A 25,417-nucleotide genomic window follows, 5' to 3' on the forward strand; every position below is an offset into this window, starting at 1 on the left:
CTTGGCATACATGCAATTTTGTATCAACATGGAAAATTTTAGTAATAATAGGAAGTGGGGGCTGAATATCACTCGAATAATCATAAATAAGAACTTATAAATAATTTGCACATACACAGACTTCTTTTGCACGCACTTGAATGACAGGCGGTCTGAATAACAACTCAAATGGATGAGAAACAAAGTTGCCTTTTCTCATTCTAACTGATTATGATTTACAAACTATGGTTTGGACATAATAAAACATCACTAATATCGATCTCATTGACCGTTTTCATAGATATGTCCAGACCCACAACACCTATTAGAATCAACTGGTTTTTCACTCCTAATTGCTACATGCAGGAGCTATGAATATTTTCCAACTTAAGGCTCTACAAATATAAGACTGGTTGTAGCATAAATGTACAGCAAATTAATCTCTGAATCAGCAACCACTAATCATAGACATGGACTAGGTTTTCCCGTGCAGAAAGGAATGTTAATATTTCCCCCAAAGGCACGTTGTAAACTCAATACAGCAAACATTGCCTTTATTGGTTACATCAGATGTGTCAACATGGAAGGTTGTGAATCTAAAAAACAGAGCACGTCCTGTCATACTATTGCAACGTATTAATTACTTTCGAAACTCTACAATAAGATAGGTGTATATCCACCCATGAGACAGATTGAATGTAGCGGAAAGGCAAGTCAATCATATAGTTGAATTATGCATCCAAAATGACAATCTAATTGTCAACACTAAATAACAATTATTGGCATCGGCAAGACTTTGGAAGCCCACTTCTCTAGAGTGACAGGCAAAAGGTATTCAGAGCAAAGATACAACTCCAAAAAAGATACAGAACTTGCAAGGAAGCATCTGAAAGAAGCATTCTCCCAAAGGGTGAAAATAACTGTCAAGCTTTTATCTAAGGACTTCACAATAAAATTGAAGTGACAGCAGTATAGATTCTAATTTCAGTATTCTGTGAAGAGGGGGTAAAAAATTCCACTTTCTGGAGTGAAGTGTTTTGATCAAGCAATGTCGAGCTAAATATCAAAAATTTCTTTGACATAAAAATAATGAGCTCAAGTTTTCCCTGAAACAGTAGAGGGAAGATCAACGATTAATTACAATGAATATCGGAATCAATAAAGACCCAAGAATTTCCACCAGAAAGTTCCAGTTACTCCCCAGATGATAGCATTAACAAGAGCCATTGTAAAGCCCATTTTGAATACGTCAGGAAGGTCAATATAACCAGCTGTTCAAAAAGTAATAAAAAGATTATCAGTCACCCAAGTGAAAGATTCTGCATCATCATTTACCATGTAGGGAGGTATGTGGTTGTTAAATATCCAATTACAGATACACTAAAAAGCATATACCCGAGATTAAGGATACAGCTTCAAACATTTTGTACAAACAAGCGTGTACAAAGTGATGTCACATCAGTTAATGAAAATAATTATGTGGGCCCTGTGATAATTTTATCTAACCAATCTCTTTTTGCCATACCACTTTGTACACATAAGTTTGTAAAAAGTGTTTGTAGCTCCAACATTACTCTAAACCAAAGCATCATAAAATGAGAAATTAAAACAAAATGAACAAAAATAAATAAATAAAATAATGCATAACTTAGGGGAAGCAAATCGCACCTCCATAGTACACAGCAGCTTGACCACTGCTATAATGTGTTATTGCACCGAACAGATTAGTATTGTAAGCTAAAGCCAGTGCAGCCAGCACACCAGGAACCCCAGCTGCCAAGTGCATTGCAAGAAAAGCAGAATACAACGCTCCCACGTGACCAGTTTGACTAGCAAATAGGTAGTGGATTAAGAAGTATGATGCCTGAAGAACCCCAAATGCGGCTGGCCAGCTCAAAGAGAAAGACTGAAGGCACTTGGCCACACTGTCAGACATCCACGTAACAATGCCAAGATTTGTCAATTGGCCTGCCATGCCCACTAAAACAGCAAACCAAGACAATGTATCCCAAGCTGACTTTTCACTTAGGCAATCATCCCAATCAAGGACACCCAATAACAGAAGTATAGATAGGCCGATCATTGCAGCTACAACACTTGGTATACCTAGTGCATCTCTGCATACAGAAGAAGTCATACCTCCATTCAATTAATGCATTCCGAAAGAAAAAATTAATCTGGTTTCTTTACATATCAAAGACATCATGACATGCTCCGAAGAAACTAAAAGGTATTTATAACAGAATTGAATCCTGAGAGGGTGACAACTTATTTGAATGATGGTTGCACCTCAGAAAATTACCAAATACATCTGTAAGACAGCTTTTATAATGCTAAAACCCAAGAAAAAACAATGAGAGAAACTAATAGAGTGAACAACTAACATAGACATCAAATTGTAGGAGAAGGAGTTTCACAAGTTAAAATTTGATGTGATGTAAACAGAAACAATAATGAATTTGCTCTGCTTATGAAGTATTATAGAAGCTACCATCTTTCTGCTTCTGTTTCTTAGTACCAGTGATTTAAACTTTAAAGCATAAACAGAACAAACTATTCCAACAAGTTAGACAATGAATACACAGAATAGAGGGCTGGAATGACTGTTACATCTTACAAGTAAGCAGAGGCATACCAAGGCGGTTTTTCTAGGGAGAGAACTGTACCCAATATAATTGGAGAACACAAAAATTATACAAATCTGATGCAATAGAAAAAGTTGAAATTATGCCTGATTTTCAGATGAAAATACAAAAATAACCTTAGTGATTGACTACTTGCCCTACGTCTCTGTTTTGCTCGACTTCCAAACTAGTTTGATTGGAAGGACAGGAAATTTATAAGCTTTTTACTATAATTACTGAAACATTTCTCTACTCTAGAGTTTTCTACCATTGCTTAAATCCTGGCTAGTCTAGAAGTCTATAACTTCCTCAGATTGCAATGCATTTGAGCAAAATACGCAGTTATTAAAAAAGCACCACTTCAAATGACCTACATTTATCTATACATTAATCCATCAAGCATACATCATCAGTATTTGTCAACAGAAGTATATTCAGTAGAGATGTGTGCAAATATAACTTGTTGCAACTGAAACTGAAAAGACAAAAAATTGTGTATGCAAACAAATATACCTTATTATACTATCTGCATGAAATGGTTTTTTGCAGTACATACTGATGCGATTTAATGATATATTGAAAATAACATCCACATAATTGATAGTTCACACAAGCATCACATAGGTTAATCTTAAAGAAAGCAGCTAAAATGTTAATGTCTATCAGAAGCATAACAAATAGCGCGAAAAGTTCTAACCTTCATTTTTACCTGTTTGCACATTTCAATCAGTTATATATAACATAATGGAGATTACAAATGTCAGTTATGTGAAAAAAAATCTTCATTGCTATGTAAGAAATAGTACTAACCCAAAGATCCACAAAGAAACTGCAAGAAGCATTGTCCCAACCATGATCCACTCATTTCTAGTGACAGGACCCAACTGCTTCAGTTTCTTTGCAGCCATAGCAGGGGCATCTGGTGTGTCTTTGACTTCAGGAGGATAAAGCTTATATAATATAAGTGGAGTAGCAAGCAGAGCAACAAGAGCTGGTACACAAGCAGCTTTGAACCAAGACACCCAGGGGCTTGAAATTATTACTCCAAGTTCCTCAGCTAATTTGAGGCACAGTAAATTTTGAGCTGCAGCTGTCAGGAAAAGAGCACTAGAGTTGCCAGCAGACTGTGTTGCATCACACAATCAAGTATAAATGAGTTAGCAAAAGATTAAAGTTGATATTATAAAAGAAAAACCATTCCATGGGCCTAAATATTCACTCTGCCAACTACTAAACATTAAACAAATAGAAAGAAAAGTGACAGTGTTAACTAGAAACATGCAGCTGATGGTCACACTTCAATCTTTAAAACATGGTAATTTCCATCCACTTTAAGCATACACATGTAGCATAGTTATCAGCAGAAATTTCAATTAAACCATAGAACAAGCATTCAAACATAATACATTACATTTTAGCCATTTAACACATACCCACATAGCATAATTAATAATACAGTATATCGTGTGGCCAATGAACACGAGCACATTACTTGAATTACAGTTTGCTTCAAATGCTAACCTGAAATTGGGACTGAATAAGATATGATCCAAGCTTCTTCGAGGAGGAATCCCCGGGCTTGCTCCCAGCGGATAACGACAATGATTTAATGATTGGCAAGAAAACGCCGCCAGCTCTGGCAGTAGTACTGGGCATTGCCGGAGCAATAAGCGCCTCACTGAAGGTCAATCCGTAGGACAAACCCAGAGTGCTCTTACCCAGCCATTTAACAAAATACGTAGCAATCCTGTCCCCAAGGCCAGTCTTCACAAACCCACGTGCGAAAAAGAAGGAAATGACGATCAACCAGATGACTTCGTTGGTGAACGCAGCGAAAGCAGTGGGGAATGCGAGTGTTCTAGTGACAATTGAGGTAGTGAGGCCGAGAAAAGCCCACGCGCCGACTGGCAACGGGCTCAAAACGAGGCCGGCGATCGTGGAGAGGAAGATTGAGAGGAGCTGCCATGCCTGTGGGGAAACTTCGACGGGTTTGGGGACGAGGAAGCGGAGGATGAGGCCAATGGAGATGGAGATAACGAAGGGGAGTAGCTTGGCTCCTCGTGGTGGAGGTGGTGATGGCAAATTTGTTGGAGGTACTGTTGATGCGGTGTCATTTTGAGAAGAGGAGTGAATGGGTCTGATGATATGGGGTCTGGAGAGTGAGAGTGATCTTGATCGGAGGGTGGGGAAAGAGCGAGAGTGAGATGGGAAAATAGAGGGTGGGGATTTGGAGATGGGTTTGTAAGGGAATCGGTGGAATAAGGCGGAGCGAATGGTGGGGAGAGAGAATGTGGGGGTGGTGGAGAGAGAACGGAGGGCTAAGCTCTCCATTTTTGTGCTTAATTTGTTTTGAACTTTTACTTTGTTTTGGTTTTTTACTCTGTTTTAGGAATTAAAAATTAAAAAAAAAAAAGGGGAAAACGAAAAACAGCACTGTAAATTCAACAATTCTGAATTCGGAAAATGAGAGAGAGAGGAGATAAGTGCGCGCGCGTTAACTTTGATGTGGAAGTGTGGGACACAGCGGATATCACAATGCCTGACCACTCGCTCTGTGTATTGATGTGAGAAAAGAGAGACTCTTCGTATGAGAGAGGAGAGAAAAATTTGTGTGGGTGCGGGTGCACTGTTTCTGTATTTCACCCTGAAAATAATAAAAAAGAAGAGTGTGCTACGGTCACAACTCACAAGCACCAACACTCTCTCATTTCACAAGCACCAACACTCTCTCATTTTAAATTTGACACTCCAACATTTTTATTTATAAGGTCAGAGTTATGAAAATATATTTTTATAACCATATAATCAAAGTTATAATATATTTTTTTATTATTTAATTATACAATTAAAATTATAATATATTTTTTATTATTTAATTATACGATTAAAATTAATAGGGTCATTCTATAATGCCGTGATTAAATTTACGGCATCAAAATCGTAATTAAACATAAATTATGTAAACGAAACATAAAACTTGTAAATTTAACATAAAATTTTTAAACCAACATTAACTGTAAAATAAAATATAAATTTTAGAAATTAAACATAAAATTTATAAATGAAAGGTAAAATTAAAGATGACAAAATTACTTGCAAACCCACCCAAATTTGCCCGCAAAAACCTACTTGGTGCAGGTAAGCAGGTTTTTTTTTCGGGTTGCGAGCATGTTTGATATTTCAAACATGCCCGGGTTGCAAGCATGTTTGATATTTCAAACTTAAATCCACTGCGAGTTGCAGGTGGGTTTGGTACTGAGGAAAAATTTGTTGGGTACTAGTGCAGGTATCCACCAATCCATATTATTTATTTTAATTATTTATATTTTTTATTTTAATCACAAAATTTACATTAAAAAAATTTGATCATAAATATATTTAAGTTAAAATGTTTCATTCCTAAACCTAAGAGCATCTCTAAAAGGCTCTATAAATTTTACTCTTTAAATATTCATTTGCTTACCTATGTGGCAAATAGATGAGTAAAAAAAGATATTGTTATTCAAAAGACTCTTCAAATAGAAATAAGTTAATATTATTTTAATTAAATAACTATTTTTTTAAAAGAAAAGTCAATATTAATTAAAGTACATTTCTCTTTTTCTTCAACAAAAAGTAATAAAATATAAATTGAAGAGGGAGAAAGTAACTCTTCAAATTTGAAGAGAGATGATCATTTCTTATTTGAATAATCTTAATTGGAGTGTCTTTTGGAGCCTTAAATATTGATGTACCTCTTCAAATAAGTAATAAAATCTTATTTGAAGAGTCTTTTGGTGATGCTCTAACTTATCTCACTGCAACATATATACAATAAGCTTTTAATAAATAGAAATTTTATAATTTTTATTACTAATATTTTATTTTACTTTAATTGATTTTGTTTGTTTTGCCTTAACAATAATTGTTTTATAAAATTTAGCATTACATGCACCCATTTTTTTTTCAAAATTGAAAATGATAATGCTATGTATACTAAGTTTGAATACTTAGGGATTGTTTGTTAAATGTCTGAAATTTAAAATTTTATTAATTTAAGAACTTTTCTGGAACTTGCTTATTTGTTTTTGGGACTTACTTATATATATATTAATTACTTTTATAATTGGTTTAATTTCTCTATCACCCTAGCACTAGTAAAAGAATTTGGATCTATTGTTGAGTTGTTGAAAAGGGGATAGAGTCAGAAATCTATTTTACAAGGGGCAATCCAAGAATGAATATAATTTAAGAGTCACAACTTCAACTTATGGAGGCATATCAACAAAAAAATAAAAAATAAAAAATAAACCAAAGCCTAAAACAACAATGTGGGCTGAGTTCAAAATCTACAGGTTCCTCTAGTGCACCAATGACTCGCAAATATTAAATTCCAAAAGCGTGTTAGAGGGTAACCTCAAGATTTTCTCCTAATCATCATCTTTGAGATTTGCAAATCACTTGGGTACATCAGGGCCTCCAATAGTCACCTGAGAAATTTCCCTGATCAGAGGATTGACAAAGCTCTTAAGTAATTCACCATGATGAAAGAGCTAAGATAACTGTAATGTAAATCGCCATAATTGTAACACCAAAAAATTAAGTGATTATTAGTATTAATTTGATCGCATTGTTGTGATTATTGATTCATTTTCGTATTTGATTGTTAAATGTTTTTATTATGTCTTTATTGTTGTTACTGTCTTTTTATTTGTGCTATTAATATTAGACTATTAGCTTTAGTACTAACATTATCTTAGTGTTTGGGCTTATTTATTATTGGGCAAGTTTTAGCCAAGCCCATTTTAGTCATTTTATCCAAGCCCATTAGCTAAGGCCCTGGGTATAAATAGATAAACTAAAGGGAAAAAAATGGAAGCTAGCTTCTTCTTCACTTGGTCGGTTAGGAGAGATTCTTTGAGAGAGAGGCCAAAGTTTTTCTTAGTTTTTATCTTTTAAGTACAAGAATTGTTGGGCAATTGTGGAAATGCTTAAATTATGAATATCTATGACATTTCAGTGCACTATTTTTTGTGTAAACTTAGAATTAGTGTGTTTGATCTCTATGATTTAGATTTGGGGTTTTGATTCTTAAGGTTATTGCATGATTTTCATGGGTATCATGTGTTGGGAAATTATTGATTAAATAAAGACCATGATGATTAAAAGAATGTGTTGGATTTTTATGACAGTCACAAACTCCAAAAATTGTTTAAAACATTGTGCTTTGACTTTAATTTTTTTAATTTTTTTTATATGTGGTGAAACTAGACATCCTAAAGGCACATATAATTTTGCTTTATTAAAAATATTCTTGTATTCTATTTTTAAAGAATTTTTGAATGGTGCCCTGTGATTCTGGAAAATTGATATTTTTGCAATGTTGTAAGATGGAAATTTTTTTTTTTAGATTAATGACATGATTTAAAAGTGATTTATAACTCTCAAGTATAAGAGTGTTTTGTTATATAATAACTCGGTGAGTCTGAAGTCTATTTACAGAGAAAAAATTTAATTTGTTTATTTAAGTTTATAAAAAAATTAAAATTAAAATTAAAAATATGTAATTTAATTTAAGAAAAACTATGAAATTGAATTATTTAGGGTTATGGATCCACTTCTAGTAATAAATACAATTTAACAATTTTTTTTATTTTATTTCCCAAAAGATTAATTGTATAAATTAAAATAATTTTCCCATTAATTTTATTATGGACTTAATGTGTCAAAACTCAACTTGTCTACAATAAGTCAAAATACCAATTTACCATATTTTATACTAAGATATTAAGATTCATTGCGCCAAACTCCTATTTTTGTCTACAATAAATCAAAATTTCAAAATATAAAATATGGATAAAATTAAATAGAAAATAATTCAATTTGTACAATTAAAAATAGAATTTGATTAAATCATATTTCTCTACTAAGAGTTTCACCTCACCCTAACTACTAATATTTAGCTAAACATATTTGAAATAAAGGAAATTATTAAAATTGAAAAATACATAATTAAAAAAATGGTATTTGAAAATTGAAATAAAACTAATTTTATTTATTGAAAATATATTACAAAGAGAGATGAGAAGAAGAATTTGAGGGGAAATAAGAGAAGAGAAGGTGTGGAGAGGTGTGTTCCCCCCCTCCCCCCTCTCTATTTATACTAATACAAGATTAATCCACACCACATAAAATTTAAATTTTAAAACTATATGCTAATTTTAATTCAAAATTATGCTCCTACAAAATATTCGAAGGCAACGAGTTCCATGTGAGATTTAAATCAACGCCCTTGACATATACAGAGCGCTACAAGCCTAGTGGCATGTATGTGATACAGTAGGGCCAGCTCTAGAGTAATGACGCTTTAGACAAATTTTTTTTTTTATGAGACTTCCTTTACATTTAGTAGCTTCAAGATTGAAAGAAACATAAAAAATCTCGAAATTCAATCAATTTTTAACTATACCTTAAATATCAACAATTAACAAGATAGTAAGAAATTTTAAAAATGAAAAGTAATGAAGAAAATATCTTTTTTTATTTCTTTTAGAACTATTATTTCAAGAAACTATATATAATGCTTCAAAAGTAAAATAATAAAAGTAATAATTTTCTTTTAAGGTCTAGCTATATTGGATATACTCTAACTTAAATTATCCACTACAGCAATTGAATTTAAAGTTAAAAAAAACCAATACTCATTTCAACTTTAAATTGAGTAGTTATAGGAGATGCTTTAACTTAGAGCACTTTCAACTAGGGATGGTAAACAACGGGTCTGAGCCGGGCTTTTTCAAACCCAGGTCCAGGCCCACTGTCAGTTAAGTGTGTGGGCCTGGGCTGGGCCGAGCCAGGCCATTGCGGGCTCGAGCCGGACTTGGACTTTATTTATTTATTGTAAATTTGAAATAAATTAATGATCAACAAGTTATTACAAATCATATATAAATTAAAGAAAATGAATATTTCAAATTAAAATAATAAATAAAGCAAATAAAAGCTCATAACTTTAATTTTTTTAATACTAGATTTTTTAATTCAAACGCTCTCTTAATTAATTGACACAAAAGAGAGAATTTAGTATCATAATTTTAACTTTTTTGAATCATAATTGATTTATAAGTTAAGAATTTAAGTTTTTTTTTTTAATTTTTAAATTACTTTTCATTTTTAATTATATTATTCTAATTTATAAAATTATTTTTTTTTAAATGTAGTAGGACTGGGCTTTGTCCGAACTTTTTTTTCTTGGGCCCTTGTCGAAATGAGGGCCGGGTCTAAGCCCGCAGCCCGACCTGGGCTTTTTTGCCATCCCTACTTTCAACATAACAATTCTCTTTTCTTTACAAAGAAGAGCACGAGAATTTTATAATGTTAAATAAGTAACCCTTTTTTTAACGGACAAAGAATTTAATATTTTTCTTGGGAAAACTGATAATGAATTATGGTTAGACAATATTATTAATTATAGATATTTAACATTGAAGTTATCAAATATAATATTTTTATAAAAATTCTTAACTATGAGATAATTATTAATTGAAGAGAGGTCTAAAAATTAGGCTTTTCTATATTAAGTAACTTAAAAATTTTATTAATTTATGTATATCAATGAAAAAAGTGTCTTCCTAACATATAGGACCTAGACGACCACAATGAAACTTTCACACAATATGAGGATTTAGGTGACCGCCTAATTAATTCCCTTAAGTCCAGATTATATTTATTGTTGTGAGATAAAAACTATACTTGTTAAAGAAAAAGATATGATTACATGGTAAATAGTAATTTAAAAAAAAACTTTTATAGTTAGTAATTATAAAAATTTGGATGAAATAATAAAGAAAAATAGAAGTTGGCTGTGGTGCTGTAGCCCACAATCCAACCGACGGCCTAAGAGATGGTAGAAAAGAACAAAGTTTTTAATCAAGACAGCAATGTAAAGTTGTTGTTATTTGTGATTGAGAGTCACATGCTTTTGTAGTTTTGTTGTCAAACGAAATTGCTTATGTGTGCTCTTACATCAGCTGGAAAGGGCAAGCCCCTTCTACAACTATGTTGCATCTACTATCACAAAATCCTAATCCCCCATATTGTATCCATCAGAAGGAAATTGTCAATTTCCGATGGACACACAAGCAAACCAGCTTCACTTTGTGCTGTTTCCTTTTTTAGCCCAAGGGCATATGATCCCTATGATTGACATAGCAAGGCTACTTGCACAGCGTGGTGTTATTATCACCATAGTCACAACGCCAGTTAATGCGGCCAGGTTCAATGGAATCCTTTCTCGCGCCATTGAATCTGGACTGCAAATCAAGATAGTCCAATTCCAGTTACCATGTGAAGAAGCTGGTTTGCCTGAAGGTTGTGAGAATTTGGACATGGTGGCTTCGCTAGGTTTAGCCTTCGATTTCTTCACAGCTGCTGACATGCTACAAGAACCAGTAGAAAATGTTTTTGCACAGCTGAAGCCACGACCAAACTGCATAATTTCTGACATGTGTCTGCCATATACAGCGCATATAGCTGGCAAGTTTAACATTCCAAGGATTACTTTTCATGGAACATGCTGCTTCTGCCTTGTGTGCTACAACAATTTATTCACCTCCAAGGTTTTTGAGAGTGTGAGCTCGGAGTCAGAGTACTTGGTCGTGCCATGTTTGCCTGATAAAATTGAATTCACTACTCAGCAGGTAGATTCTTCTCTAGGTTCAAGATTCAATGTATTTCAGAAAAAAATGGGTGCAGCTGATACAGGCACATATGGAGTTATAGTGAATAGTTTTGAAGAATTGGAGCCAGCTTATATTAAAGAATACAAGAAAATAAGGCATGACAAAGTGTGGTGTATTGGTCCGGTTTCACTTAGCAATAAAGAGTACTCAGATAAGGCTCAAAGAGGTAATAAGGCATCAGTTGATGAACACCAATGCTTGAAGTGGCTTGATTCAAAAGCTCCCAAATCTGTAGTTTATGCTTGCCTTGGAAGCCTCTGTAATCTGATTCCTTCGCAAATGAGGGAACTTGGGTTAGGCTTAGAAGCATCAAATAGGCCATTCATTTGGGTGATTAGAGAAGGAGAAACATCAAAAGAATTGAAGAAATGGGTTGTAGAGGATGGCTTTGAAGAAAGGATCAAAGGAAGAGGCCTTGTCATATGGGGTTGGGCTCCACAAGTGCTAATATTATCTCACCCTTCTATTGGAGGATTCTTAACACATTGCGGCTGGAATTCAACACTAGAAGGTGTGAGTGCTGGCTTGCCATTATTAACATGGCCTCTTTTCGGAGATCAATTTATGAATGAGAAACTTGTTGTGCAAATACTAAAAATTGGGGTCAAAGTTGGGGTGGAAAGTCCCATGATATGGGGAGAGGAACAAAAAATTGGGGTGTTGATGAAGAGAGATGATGTCAGGAATGCGGTCGAAAAATTGATGGATGAAGGAAAGGAAGGAGAAGAGAGAAGAAACAGAGCTGTAAAGCTTGGTCAGATGGCAAATATGGCGGTCCAAGAAGGTGGATCTTCTCACCTCAATGTCACACTTGTAATTCAAGATATCATGAAACACGTACACTCCACGAGTCAAGCTAATAAATGACATCTAGAACAGAGGAGGACAGAGCTTGTCCTAGCAAGCTGATGACGTGCACCAAAACTTTCCTTGTTTGGATTGGATATTGTTTTTCACACAATAATGAATCAATGAATCTTTGTTTGTTTTTTCACAGTCGTATTTGTATGGTTAACGTTGACACAATATTTTTGTTGGATAAAATGACCCTTTTTGTCTAGAAAACCCGTGATTATTATTTTATAATTTTAATCAGAGTTTTTATAAACAACGGTCATTAAAATTAAGATTGTATTTTACCCTGTTATTTAATGACCATTATATAATAAAATCGTTATTGTAAATGTTAGATTTTATAATAGTTAATATAATAACATTTATCAAATACTTTTGATAACACTTATTAGGAAGAACCATCATAATATATGAGTTATTGTTTTACGTTTTAGTTGTAGTAAGAATGGTACATTTACCTCTTAGATTGGGGAATCAGAACCCAGAATTGAAATTATTGATAACATTTATTTTACAAGATAAAGTCAGGAATTGGAATCAGAATCATCGGCCCACCCCAATTTAGGAATGAGAAATGAGAAATTGATTCTCAAGAGGGGACAAGAATGAGTCTCCAATTTTCGAGAATGACCATTCCCCCCTCCCTCCAACCCCAACTAGAGGTGGCAAAAATACCCGTCCGGTTTGGATCCGGACCGTATCCGGGCGTTGTGGGCCGGATATTACCCGGTCCGAGTATGAAGCCGGGTCAGTCTTGGGCATCACTTGATAAATCCAGAACCCGGATTTTATTAAAAAAATATTATAAAATATATATTATTATAAATATTTATATTTATTTGACTCATTTATTATACATATATAAAATTTTAAACACTTAAAGTTTATATTTTCATGTCAAATTTTATTGAAATAAATTTAAAACTTATAAAATTACCAAAAAATAAAAAATATATACACATATAATATTAAAAAATATAAAATTCAGGTATCTGGATTAAAACCCAGCTCGGACTCGGACCCAGGCAGGGTCCGGTCATTGCAATACCCGGACCCGACCCGGGGTTTTGCCATCTCTAACCCCAACAACAAAATAAAAAATGCCAATTTTATCTTCAATTCAAAAAAGATTATTATAATTAATTAGTATATTAATATAATAATAATAATTGAATAAATAATGACTATAATTAAAACAAAAAAATAATTTTGACAGTAGTTTATGAATTGTACTTTTTAGTAATTTATTACAATTTAACTTATTTCAATTCTGATTCTTACCGTTCAAATAAATAATTTATTCTAATTTTTATTCTTTATTTTCATTTCAGCCCATTCTAATTCCTATTCATTTAGATTCAAATTTATTACTGTAATCATTTAGTAAATGCACCAAGAATGGAATGAAAAGTCGGATGGACAAATCCGAGTTAATTTTGTTTTGATAAAACATTTGCTGCAATACGTTCCTTGCTTGGATTCTCCTCCTCTGCCTATCATATGTCTTTTTCCATTTGTCTTTAGTGTAGCCGCTGGGAGCCATAATTAATCATAAAACAAATAAAAATGAAGAGAAGAAAAAGAAATGACAAGGAGCTTTTGCGGGATTTGACAAAGTAGTTTTCAAATAATGGCCATTTCGGTTTGAGTCTTAAAGAAAATGGGAGTTAAAAATTCAATTTGGATTTTGTTCATTATCTTTTCGTTTTGTAGATTAAAAAAATTGCAAGGCATTTGTAGTTTTCCATTTTTTTTTATTGTAGCTGTCGTGCGAAACAATTAATTAAAAAAAAATAGAGAAATCAATGATATGCGAGAAAAATTTTATCAAATAAAAAAGAAAAGAAACTACAAAATTTCATATTTGGAAGACCTCATCAATATTAAAAAAGATTCTTTCGAATAAAAAATATCATCCAGCTATTCTTAATTTAACCACTAGATCCATAGTGAACTGCTGAATTTCCTTCGTAATAAATCTGAGAACAATAAAAATGCATTCCACAAATTAGACTTTAACAATTTAACTATTTATAGCCGCACAACTGCCGAGGAGGTTTAAAACTTGAGCTCATAAGATAATTTATAGCCGCACAAGATTTACTTTCCAACTAAATAAAAGTCCAAACTTTCTAGACAACAAATTTAATAGCTTTAACGATGGCATAGATCATCAAAGCTTTGAAAGAAGTTTGATGACTAAATGGCATTACAAAACAACCCCGTAAAGCACCACTACTAAATCCATTAAAAATGGTGCCACAAGCTAGAAGAAACAGGTTCTCCTTTACAATTATAATTTTTACATTAGTGGGGATTATGGTCGTATATTTAATTATATTATATCAAATTATCAATTGTGTTTGTTATGATATTTGTCAATTATAAAGTTATGTCAATTGATGTTTTATCAATCTATATAAGAATTAAGCAAACTTAAAATACTTAAAAGATTTGTAGTAAATTGTAATACATTCTTAATTCTTTGGCAAACATGCGCAACACATTAGAAGAAAAATTTACATAAAACAGGCTAATCATGTCATCTATGCACCTATTAAATAAAAAGCTAATATGCAAATGAACCCTTTGCAATAGTAATTTTGACACTAATGGGTATTATGATTATATATTCAATTATTTTCTCATGCACCAAACTAAAAGAGGGTGCCACAGAGCTACAAGACTCAGATTCCCCTTTGAAATAATGATTTTGACATTAGGGTTATTATGCTCATACATATATATAAAATTTATATGACATCAAATTATCAACTATTCTATTATAAACATTAGGGTAAAATTTAATTTACCCCCCACTTAGAGTGGCTATCTTCAAAATGTCCCCTAAGATTATGAAAAGTCAATTTATCCTTTAAATTTTGTTATTTCTCTATTAATTTCAACCATCAAAAGGAAAAAAATCATATTTGTTTATCTTTATAACAGTCAACTAACTAAAAAAGAGTCAAACTTTTATCTTTTTTACTTTTGTTAATAGCACTAAACCCAATTATTTCAAAAATTTCACACATAAAAATGCTTCAATAAATTTCACACTCTCCTGAATTAGTAATTTTTTTTAAAAAATTGGTTAACTTTTAATAGTAGGTTTCATAAAGTCATCAACCCTCTTTGTTCTGTTTGTTGATTCAAAGCCCACAATTTGTTTTGTAAATCCAATCACAAATCAAAATCTCATTTCAAAGAACCAAACATTTCTCTCAAAATCTAACAAAAATCCAATGTGTCATACAAATTAATTCACAAAAACAACTTAAACAACTCTTCACCGCACGCAGCAACCTCTTTATCACGCCGTCGTGCACAACATCCCGAGATCGAACTGGAAACCCATGGAGGTTTCACTACTCTTATTGTAATATCAGCCAAAGATCAAATTTATTCTATCAATCGAGATCAAATTTATTCTATTAATCGATTTGGGTAAAGCTCGTATTTTAATCGACTTTAGGAGAAGACTCCATCACCATCATGACTGTCTGCCTCTTTTCTTCGTTTTTCTATTTTATTTTTATTTTTTGAATTCTGTAATCTAATCTTAGAATATTCATATTATCGTTTATTTATTTTTAGAATTGGGTAATTTAATTGGTATATAAATTGAACTTTAGTTTATGGTGCTTTCATATGGGGTGGGAAAAACGATCTAGGCCGGCCTGGCCCTCCATATGAGGGCTTAGACATGGGCCAAAATTTTTAAAATCTGTTGTGATAGGTCTAGTTAAATAGATACTGAATTGAAATACAATGATGGTGGATATGTAATAGGATTTGGTTTTTCGAATTTTGATTTTTTTAAAAAAATTTGTTTTGATTTCATTATAATACCATTTTTCTATTTTTCCGTCATAATTATTTTAAAATTTTCACAAAGTACAAAAGTTTATTATATTTTTTAACATTGAAATTACAAAAATTATATAATATAATTTCCAGACATTCAAATGACATTAAGAATAAAATAACTAATTGATCAATGATTTATATTAAAAAATAAATGATAAAATAGGGAAGGTTTAAATGTTTGATTTTGATTGTATTGATATTGTAAATGGATTTTATGTTTATTTTTTTTTGTTAATTAAAATAGAGGTAAAAATTATTTAATTTTTTAAAGGTTTTGTTACTACTATTTTGCCCTTTAACACCTACAATATGACAAATACTAAAGTTTTCATAGGATGGGTTTTATTAAAAAAATCATCTTTATCATCATATTGAAAATATGTCAAACTTCATGGGAAAGCTAAAGTTATTCTTCTTAACCTATAAAAGTGTTAGGTAGCATATTTTGTTAGGGTCAAAGCATTTTCGTATTTTATTGAGCCAATGTTAGTCAGCTGTTAAAAGTAACGAAATTTGAAGGTAAATTAACGTTTTTGCCTCATTAGAAAGTATTTTAAAAATAATCACTCTAGGTGGGGTAAATTGAATTTTACCCTAAATGCTATTGGAGATTTAACATTATTGCAGACTCACCTGATCAGTAATATACAACTCTTGAAAGCAATAATTTCCATATAAAAAAAAATTCTCGAATACAAATTTAAAAAAAACAGAATTCTCAGAAATTAATAAACATTTGGAATGAAACGAAAGAAAAGCCTATGAAATTAAGGAAACAATATCGAAATCACTTCTGAGGTTGGCCATGGAATGATATATCTTGCATAAATAATTCGATGTTGTTGTAAGAAGATCCCCCTTCATCTAAAGCTCTCTTTGCCAACTCTCCAAATTCTTCTGCTCTTCTTCTTCTTGCATCTCTTTCTTGTCCATCATCCATCAGTATGTTTATAGCCGTTTCGACATCTTCCTTCTTCACCAACACTCCAATCTTCTCCTCTTCCCCAAACTTCATCGGAACTTCCACTCCAACACTCACACCAATCCTTAAAACTTCCACAATCAACTTCTCGTTACAAAATTGGTCTGCAAAAAGTGGCCATGTAAGCATTTGAACCCCAGCTGATATCCCTTCCAGAGATGAATTCCAGCCGCAATGCGTTAAGAACCCTCCGACTGCAGGGTGTGATAATATCAGTACTTGTGGTGCCCAACCCCGAATCAAAAGGCCTCTCCCTTTAATCCTTTCTTTAAAATTTTCTTCTACAAGCCACTTTTCTAATTCTTCTAATTTACTTTCTCCCCTGATAACCCAAACAAACGGCTTGTTAGATGCTTCAAGGCCTAAACCAAGCTCTATAAGTTGTGAAGACGGCAAATTACAGATGCTTCCAAGACAAACATAGACTACTGAGGTTGGCTGCTGTGAATCAAGCCATGTTAAGCATTCAGGAACGTCGATTGATGCTTTTTTACCTCTCTCAGCCTTGTCTATGGGCTCTTTGTTGCACAGCGAAACAGGGCCGATGCACCAAACTTTTTCTTGTTTTGCTTTTTTGTAGTCTTCAATACATGGCGACTCTAGCTCTTCGAAGGTATTTATAATCGTGCCGTATGTTTTCTTATCGGCCGCAAAAATTTGCTCTTGAAGCTCTTTAAAGTCATCATCCTGCTCGGATATTGGTAATTGAACTTTAGTAAATTGAATGTGATCAGGCAAGCCAGGTATATTAAAGTAATCTGAATCAGATGTAACGTTCTCGTGAACCTTTGAAACACCCAAGAGGTGCAGGCAGAATAGACAGAAGCAAGAAAATTCATGGAAAATAATCCTTGGAACATTGAACTTGGCAGCTGTATCCACCGTCCAAGGAAAGCACATGTCAGAGATTATGCAGCAGGGCTTAAGAGTTTGCCTTTCGAACAAATTTTCAAAAGGCAACTGAAGCATGTGAAGCGAATTCAAGAACCTTGCAAAGTCTGTTGTAGGAAGCAGGTCGCAATTCTCACAGCCTTCGGGTAATCCTGCTTGTTGCCATGGAAACTGTATCTCAATTAGTCGGATTTGCATTCCGGAATCTATGGCACGAGCGTGCACTGTTTTAAACCTTGCTGCATTAACTGGGGTGGTGACAATAGTAACAATAGCTCCACGCTGTGCAAGCAATCTAGCAGTGTCAAACATGGGAATCATGTGGCCTGGAGCCAAGAAAGGAAGCAAGAGAAAATGTGACTGGCTGGCTTCGGATGCCATGGCTCAATGGATAGATGTTGAGGGGATGGACACGTTTTGTCATTTATAAAAAGGAATGGGAAATTGCTGATGCCAGAGACTGCGTAAACATATTGGCTTATTCGACCGTGAGGTTTGGATAATGTTCTTATGACACATTAACTAATTCATCAATGAACCTTTGATTGTTTCTTCACACGCGCAATTGTATTGTTGCTCAACGTGATTTAGCCTAGAAGTCTGTGTGTGTGTGTGTGTGTTAAATTATTAATAAATTTCAATTACTAGTGTGTGTTTCTTCACATACACGCACACACACGTAGAAATTTATAATAAATTTCAATAAGGGATATCTTAAATTATTAAAGTAAAGTATAGGATAAAAAATAAGAAAAATACATACTTTAATATACCGTATTAAGGTAAGTCTTTTGCCTTTTTTTTTTAAAGTTTAGGTAAGTCTTTTACTTATTTTTTTAGTTTATCTCTTATTTTAGTAATTTAAGAGATTCCTTCTCTCTCTCTCTCTCTCTCTCTCTATATATATATATATAGTTCTTTATTGTGAGTGCTCGCATTTTTTAAAATGCAGATTTGGACATTGTTAAATGATTTTTCAGCTGTTTATAATTGATGTAAAAGCATTTGACATTATTGTGAAACCCCAAATCAAGATTTTAAAGAATGCGAGAGCTCGCGTCTAAAACTGACTATATATATATATAAAATGTTATGCAGGCACATCAAGAACGCCGATTCACAAAATGGCAGAAATTAAAAGACATGCAGTCTAAGGTGGAAATAGACAACAATTGAATTGGATTGATTGCTACAATTTAATAAAAAGAACATTATATATATATATGTGTGTGTGTGTGTGTGTGTGTATAATGATTATATATATATATATTATATATATGTAAAATGTTATGCAGGCACATCAAGAACGCCGATTCACAAAATGGCAGAAATTAAAAGACATGGAGTCTAAGGTGGAAATAGACAACAATTGAATTGGATTGATTGCTACAATTTAATAAAAAGAACATTATATATACGGTGGTTATGGAGGGAATCTGACTTCAGGTGTGGAGGGCTGGTGAAACTCGCCTTAAACCTGCGAAACAACCAAAAAAAATTTAGAGGTGGAGCCGGGGGTGGCCGGCGACCACACTCCGACGCTCAAGTCAGAGTTGGGTTATCTAAGGTTGGAGAGCTTGCAAGCTCTCGGTAATGGAGATTTTGAGGTTGAAGAAACCCTAGTTTTTTGTCGTGAGTCTGTTCACTCACTTGATAAAAATCAAACCTGAGTATTTATATGGTGTACCCCGGTCGCCGTGCCACCTGGCGCTATTTTAATGGCGTTCCCTGCTGTCATGTCAGGAATATTCTTATTTTCATGCGTATGGCGGCTTAGACATTTCAAAAATATCAGTGGAGAGCAAGTTTGTGGCGTATTCACGTGTTGGGCGTAGTGGAGTGGTCCCGCGTACATCTGCAAATCCGTTATAATTTTGCAGGTGTAGCAGGCAAAGCTGGTGGTCCCAACTGTCATAATATCACCATTTTGGCGGATTCGCTGGGGTGACAGGCGGCTGTCTCCTCCTTTGTGGCACAAGATTTCCTTATTTTTCGACACGTATCAAACCGATCTTTTTGAGATTCAGGGTCCACATATCCCTTCACATATTTACGAAGATTTTTATATCCTTTCATGGTGTACCCGAGGTACCCCCGGAGTCCTTAGGGTGGCCGGGGTACCTAGAGTATCCGAGGTACCCGAGACAAATTAATCTCTTAAATATTGACACATGGCGCCTCATTATTGGTCTCATATTTCCTTCCCAAACATATATATATAATGAAATTCTCAATTTTCAACACCCGCTATGTTCATCGACTTCAAGGAAATTGCCTTAACGTGATTGATCCGTGGCTGAATGGTTTTCTAAAAATTGTCCAATATAAAGACCTCTGCTTTCCACTTAATCAGTTGTTCGCTTGACAACATGGTGATATCCAAAATCGACAAGTCACATATTATTGTGATTAGATGATTAGCATATAATATATACATATTTTATTCTTAATTATATAATTGTTAGTTATTTTTATTTGTTATTTTTAATTAATTGAATAAGGAATTAATTGGAGATTATAGATAAAAAGGCATGGAAAAACTCAATTTAGGAAGTAAGGGAGATTAAATTGAGAATCAATTGAAGGACAATAAATAAAAAGAATTAATTTATTGAGATTTAATAAGAGATGCATCACGTGAGAAGAGTTAAAATTGTTTTAACGACTGTTTGGTTAATGAGAAAGTGAAAGAAAGTTGAGAGAATAAACGGAAGTTCAAAGGATTCTAGAATATCATTTTATTCATTCTAAATCAATATAAAAAATGATTACATTATTGTTTATATACAAAGTTGAAGATAACAGCTCAAATGCATTGTTAACACTAACTAGTCAAAACGAATCTTCACGTGTGCTGGTAATTACATAACCACCTGGTGCCACCTGGACAACCATGTCATCAACCTTTAACCGTATGCTGTAGCTGCTGCAATCCTCTGCTTTATCTTTTGTTTTGCTTATTGTACAGCAAACAAGATGAGCTTCCTTAACATCCCCCCTCAAGCTCAATGGTCTGCTGAACTGAGATAAAGATAAAGGTTTGGTGAGAATGTCAGCCACTTGCTCTTCAGTAGGAATATATCTAACTTCTAATTCCTTGTTGAGAACCTTATCTCTAATGTAATGCACATCTAACTCAATGTGCTTGGACTTAGAGTGAAAAACAAGATTTCTAGCTAGTGCCCCTGCACTTTGATTATCACACCAAAGCACTGAAGTAGGTAACTGTGCTTGAATTAATGGCGGCATTATGAACTGTATTAGAAGATGAGGCAGGGTGTTGATGATAGAAAATCCATTGGAGCATATTGCATTTATCTCGGCAACAATCTAATTTCTTGGTCATCTAAAAAGCAAGGGGTTGTGGCTAAGTCCAGTACTGAAAGTGATTACAAGGCCTTATCATCAGCATGTTTAGAACTTTCCTGGTTTCAATCTTTGTTTTCTAAATTAAACATAGCTCTGATACCAAGTTAAAATTGTTTTAACGACTGTTTGGTTAATGAGAAAGTGAAAGAAAGTTGAGAGAATAAACTGAAGTTCAAAGGATTCTAGAATATCATTTTATTCATTCTAAATCAATACAAAAAATGATTACATTATTGTTTATATACAAAGCTGAAGATAACAACTCAAATGCATTGTTAACACTAACTAATCAAAACGAATCTTCACGTGTGCTGGTAATTACATAACCACCTGGAGCCACCTGGACAACCATGTCATTAACCTTTAACCGTATGCTGCAGCTGCTGCAATCCTCTGCTTTATCTTTTGTTTTGCTTTTTGTACAGCAAACAAGATGAGATTCCATAACAAGAAGCAATTGCCATTATTGTTAACATGTGCATGGCATTGAAAAAAGGAATCCTAATGTAATTCTAAGTGGTGGTCACGTGTGAGAGCAAAACAAATTAAAGGCCAAGCCTTTTGGCTTTAGAATTGAAAAGGTCGGGCCCATTTTGAATACTATAAAAGCTAACTTTGGCTTTTGAGAGGGAGGCGGCTAGAGGAGAAAAAAGAGAGCAGACGCAAGGCAGAGAAGAAAAGAAAATAGCGGCAGCAGCAGTTCAATATTCCCATGGCTGGTTTTATTTTATTTGTTGCTTCCTATTCAAGAATGTCTAGCTAATTTTCTTATACTGAGGTTAATGATGAAATATTATTCAATGAAATAATATGAAACCTTATTCAATGAAATAATTATCTTTTTATTTAATTAATTCCCTACATATGTGCTTTAATGTTTATGGTTCGTGTTTCACATGATTAGTTAAATGTTATTAAATTCTTTTCACCAATTCTGTCATGCATTATTGATTGTTAGGATTAATATTTGACTAAATCTATACTTGGATCTATAAAGTTTATATATGATTATCTTTGATTTTGGGTTTTTATTAAATTGTTTACACATAGTGCTTAGGAAAACTTTGACTCTTTGTTATTCAATATGTTTACATGGGATGTTTAGATATTATACTATTAAGTAGAAAAAGAACCTACACAAGATTAATTTTATTTGGGCTTAATTGTTATATCTATGAGATGACATAGATTGATTTCGAGTTGTCACTCTAAAATTGGAGATTAATTAATAATTAGATAATTACTAGTTGAATAGTGGTGGATTATGAAACCTTGGTAATTTTTACCTTATTGAATTCTCATTTGCTTTAATTGTTTTCTTAGTTTAATTAGTTTAATTTCTCTTAAAATTTAAATTGCTCAACTAGGTTAGGATTAATATTAATTTTAGATTTAAATTAGACTTTTCAATTTATATCAATCCTTGTGGGTTCGACCTTGTTACCACTGTTCTATCTCTACATTCGTGTGCTTGCGAGTATATTAATTTTTTTTACAACATTAGATCTGGTTGTGGTGGAGTTAGCTCTACTGTAAAGCACTACTAATAACCATACAATCATATCAATAACTTATTTTTTTTACTATTTATTACTTTGATCCTGTGTTTAGAAGACAGTGCTCTACAGTAGAGCAACTCCACCATATCCTCTGCCTTGTGATTATGTTCGATTTAAATATAAAAACAGAAAAGGACAAAGAAAACAAAACCTATAATGTGAAACAAATCATAAAAATCTAATTTAAATCACAAAAAGAAAAGGTAATAGATAATACTATAAAAAGAGAGAATGAAACATCCCACACTTTCTTAGTGGTGAGTTTTACAAAGTTAGATAAAATATTTTACTACGAATTTTAGTAGAAATTTCTCCAATATATCCATTTTATTCTCTAACTAATTTGCACTTTGAAAATATTCGAATCTTAAAAATATTTTAATATTATTAGTCTATTAGACAAATTATATTATTTATATTATATTTTTTTTCATTAAATTAGATAGACTATATATTACATTTGTATTTATTAGAAAATTTAAAGTAAATTTTTTATATAATATATTCAAAATGTATTATAATTAAAAGAAAAATATTTTGGTACTACTTTTTGGAAACTTGATGGTGTGCATGATCATTTCCTTAAGGGGACTTAGTATGATATTCATAAAAAATGATTTGTCAACAAATTTTTATTGTTAGAGGAAATGAAAAATTATTACGAACATAAAAAATCCTATATATTTTTTTTGTTTTTAAGACTTTTAGTTCTTGGTCCTGGTTGTGGGAAGAGAAAGAAATTGAAGAAATTAAGAATATATATATATATATATACACACACACATACACTTTTTTTTTTATTTTTAAACTCACTGGTTGTTTATAAAAAGCCAAAAACAGAAAGGTTTGGTAGAACAATATTGAAAATTTAGTAGACATTATGGGCCAGTTTGAGATTGCGGAGGTTGATGAAATAAGCTGCTTGTGCTGTGCAAATCAAATAAGCTGTTGATTAAAAAAGTAGCTTGGTGTTTGATAAATTGTACTGTTACGGTTGCTATGAGTTTGAAAAGTAGAGTACATGCGTTTGGTAAATTTTATTACGCAAGTGTTGTATTACATAATGACCAAAATAGACATACATTGTAATTGCTTTTTATTTTATGTTTAATAAATTGTTTAGACATATTTTTTTTTCTTAAATATGTAAAATTATAGTAAAAAAACTCAATTAAGCAAAATCTGAAGAGCTTCATAATCTGTTCCATAAAACATGATAAAAATTTATACTTTTACATAATCTAAATAAAATAAAAAGTAATATGTATTACATTCACAATAAAATTTTTGCAATAAAATTCCTCAAATTTTCTATTTCTTAGGATCCAGAGCCATTAATATTGTGATACTAAATTGTGGCGGTAACTAAATTGTGACGGGAATATCTAATGATTTATATATTAGGGTTTATGAATAAGTAAGATATAATTGTCTTTTTATTAAAATACTAGGGTTATAATAGACATTTTAAAAAGACATAGTAGCTTATTGAATAAGCTGCTTGTGAAAAGCAATTCTGTACCTGCTTTTAAAAGCGGCTGATGAAATGGAGAAAATTATGAAATAAGTTGCTTTTAAAAAATTTACCAAACACTATTTTTATTAAAAAATATGAAATAAGCAGTTTATTAAGTTTCAACCTCAATCCTAATCGGGGCCTATGTCTATTTACAAAATATAATGTGGGTTTGGATAAAGTAGAACTTTTCAAACAAAAATTAAGCTTAATAAACAAGATTTCAGGGGCCTGTATAATCGGCTTCTATACAAATACATTCAAAATGGCCATTACTATAAGTATATACGTGTTTAAGAAGAAATTCAAAGCCAAGGCCTCAGCTAACTCCGCTCCTGCTCCAACGACTTCATTCACCAATCATCACCAAATTGTTAAACAATCATGTGACGGAAGTCTAATTTAGGAGAAAAGTTATAAAGTATTTGAAATGGAGGCAAGTTACTTGATTGAATCCCATAAACAAATAGATAAGATTAGATTTGATCAGAACTGATCTCGCGCCAAAACTCCCACCCATAGACAGGTTCGAGGAGAGAAAACCAATCTTTTATTTATTTATTTATAAATCTTCAGGTCTAAATAAACATCTCCAACAGTTGGGTTTGTGGTTGAAACAGAAAACATATATTATTTCATAAAATTTAATAAAAAAGATATTTAGTAAAATTTTTAAAATACAATTATTTAATAAGTTTCTTAATTTTTGACAGCAACATTTAGTAGCGGTTGAAAGTACATTATAAAATAAGCCACCACACATTCTTAAAGTTATTATTTTAACATGATTATTTCAACAAAAAGATAATTATGCCTTATTTTTTCATAAACCTTATTTTATAAATCATAGCCTAAAACATCATATTACTACAACCACTTATTACTTTTATTTTATTATGAACTTATCATATTTTATATAATCAAGTATAAAGCTTATTGGATATTGATTACAATAAAGTGAAACTCTATATAAGAATAACTTCCATATAGTCATAAAAAAATAATAGTCCCAATTAGCTTGTCATAACTTATAAATAAAAATAAACTCCACA

The 25,417-nt window shown here is 32.4% G+C and overlaps 3 protein-coding genes across 3 annotated transcripts; 1 reads left to right on the top strand and 2 right to left on the bottom strand.

Annotated features, from left to right (window-relative positions):
• Positions 1 to 934: 934 nt before the first annotated feature.
• LOC18033877 (dicarboxylate transporter 2.1, chloroplastic) lies at positions 935 to 4,988 on the bottom strand. Its single transcript, XM_006423752.2, has 4 exons — positions 4,125 to 4,988; positions 3,414 to 3,727; positions 1,648 to 2,096; positions 935 to 1,250 (listed from the first exon to the last, which is right to left on the bottom strand). Exons 1-4 carry the CDS (start codon positions 4,932 to 4,934, stop codon positions 1,135 to 1,137), a joined length of 1,689 nt encoding a protein of 562 aa, XP_006423815.1. The 5' UTR covers positions 4,935 to 4,988; the 3' UTR covers positions 935 to 1,134.
• Positions 4,989 to 10,590: 5,602 nt separating this feature from the next.
• Positions 10,591 to 12,388, top strand: LOC18035063 (UDP-glycosyltransferase 73C1). Its single transcript, XM_006423753.2, has one exon. It carries the CDS (start codon positions 10,712 to 10,714, stop codon positions 12,188 to 12,190), a length of 1,479 nt encoding a protein of 492 aa, XP_006423816.1. The 5' UTR covers positions 10,591 to 10,711; the 3' UTR covers positions 12,191 to 12,388.
• Positions 12,389 to 16,750: 4,362 nt separating this feature from the next.
• On the bottom strand, positions 16,751 to 18,375 carry LOC18034538 (UDP-glycosyltransferase 73C6). Its single transcript, XM_024178375.1, has 2 exons — positions 17,817 to 18,375; positions 16,751 to 17,717 (listed from the first exon to the last, which is right to left on the bottom strand). Exons 1-2 carry the CDS (start codon positions 18,300 to 18,302, stop codon positions 16,836 to 16,838), a joined length of 1,368 nt encoding a protein of 455 aa, XP_024034143.1. The 5' UTR covers positions 18,303 to 18,375; the 3' UTR covers positions 16,751 to 16,835.
• Positions 18,376 to 25,417: the final 7,042 nt, after the last annotated feature.

The sequence above is a fragment of the Citrus clementina genome, unplaced genomic scaffold, assembly GCF_000493195.1.
Source record: "Citrus clementina cultivar Clemenules unplaced genomic scaffold, Citrus_clementina_v1.0 scaffold_8, whole genome shotgun sequence".
Taxonomy (NCBI): Eukaryota; Viridiplantae; Streptophyta; class Magnoliopsida; order Sapindales; family Rutaceae; genus Citrus; species Citrus x clementina.

Coding starts and splice junctions, on each gene's coding strand:
- LOC18033877 (XM_006423752.2), bottom strand. CDS start 4,934: ATGGAGAGCTTAGCCCTCCGTTCTCTCTCCACCACCCCCACATTCTCT. Junction 3,728..4,124: donor TTATTCAGTCCCAATTTCAG/GTTAGCATTTGA, acceptor GATGCAACACAG/TCTGCTGGCAACTCTAGTGC. Junction 1,251..1,647: donor AGCTGCTGTGTACTATGGAG/GTGCGATTTGCT, acceptor CTTTTTGAACAG/CTGGTTATATTGACCTTCCT.
- LOC18035063 (XM_006423753.2), top strand. CDS start 10,712: ATGGACACACAAGCAAACCAGCTTCACTTTGTGCTGTTTCCTTTTTTA.
- LOC18034538 (XM_024178375.1), bottom strand. CDS start 18,302: ATGGCATCCGAAGCCAGCCAGTCACATTTTCTCTTGCTTCCTTTCTTG. Junction 17,718..17,816: donor ACCTCTTGGGTGTTTCAAAG/GTTCACGAGAAC, acceptor ATATCCGAGCAG/GATGATGACTTTAAAGAGCT.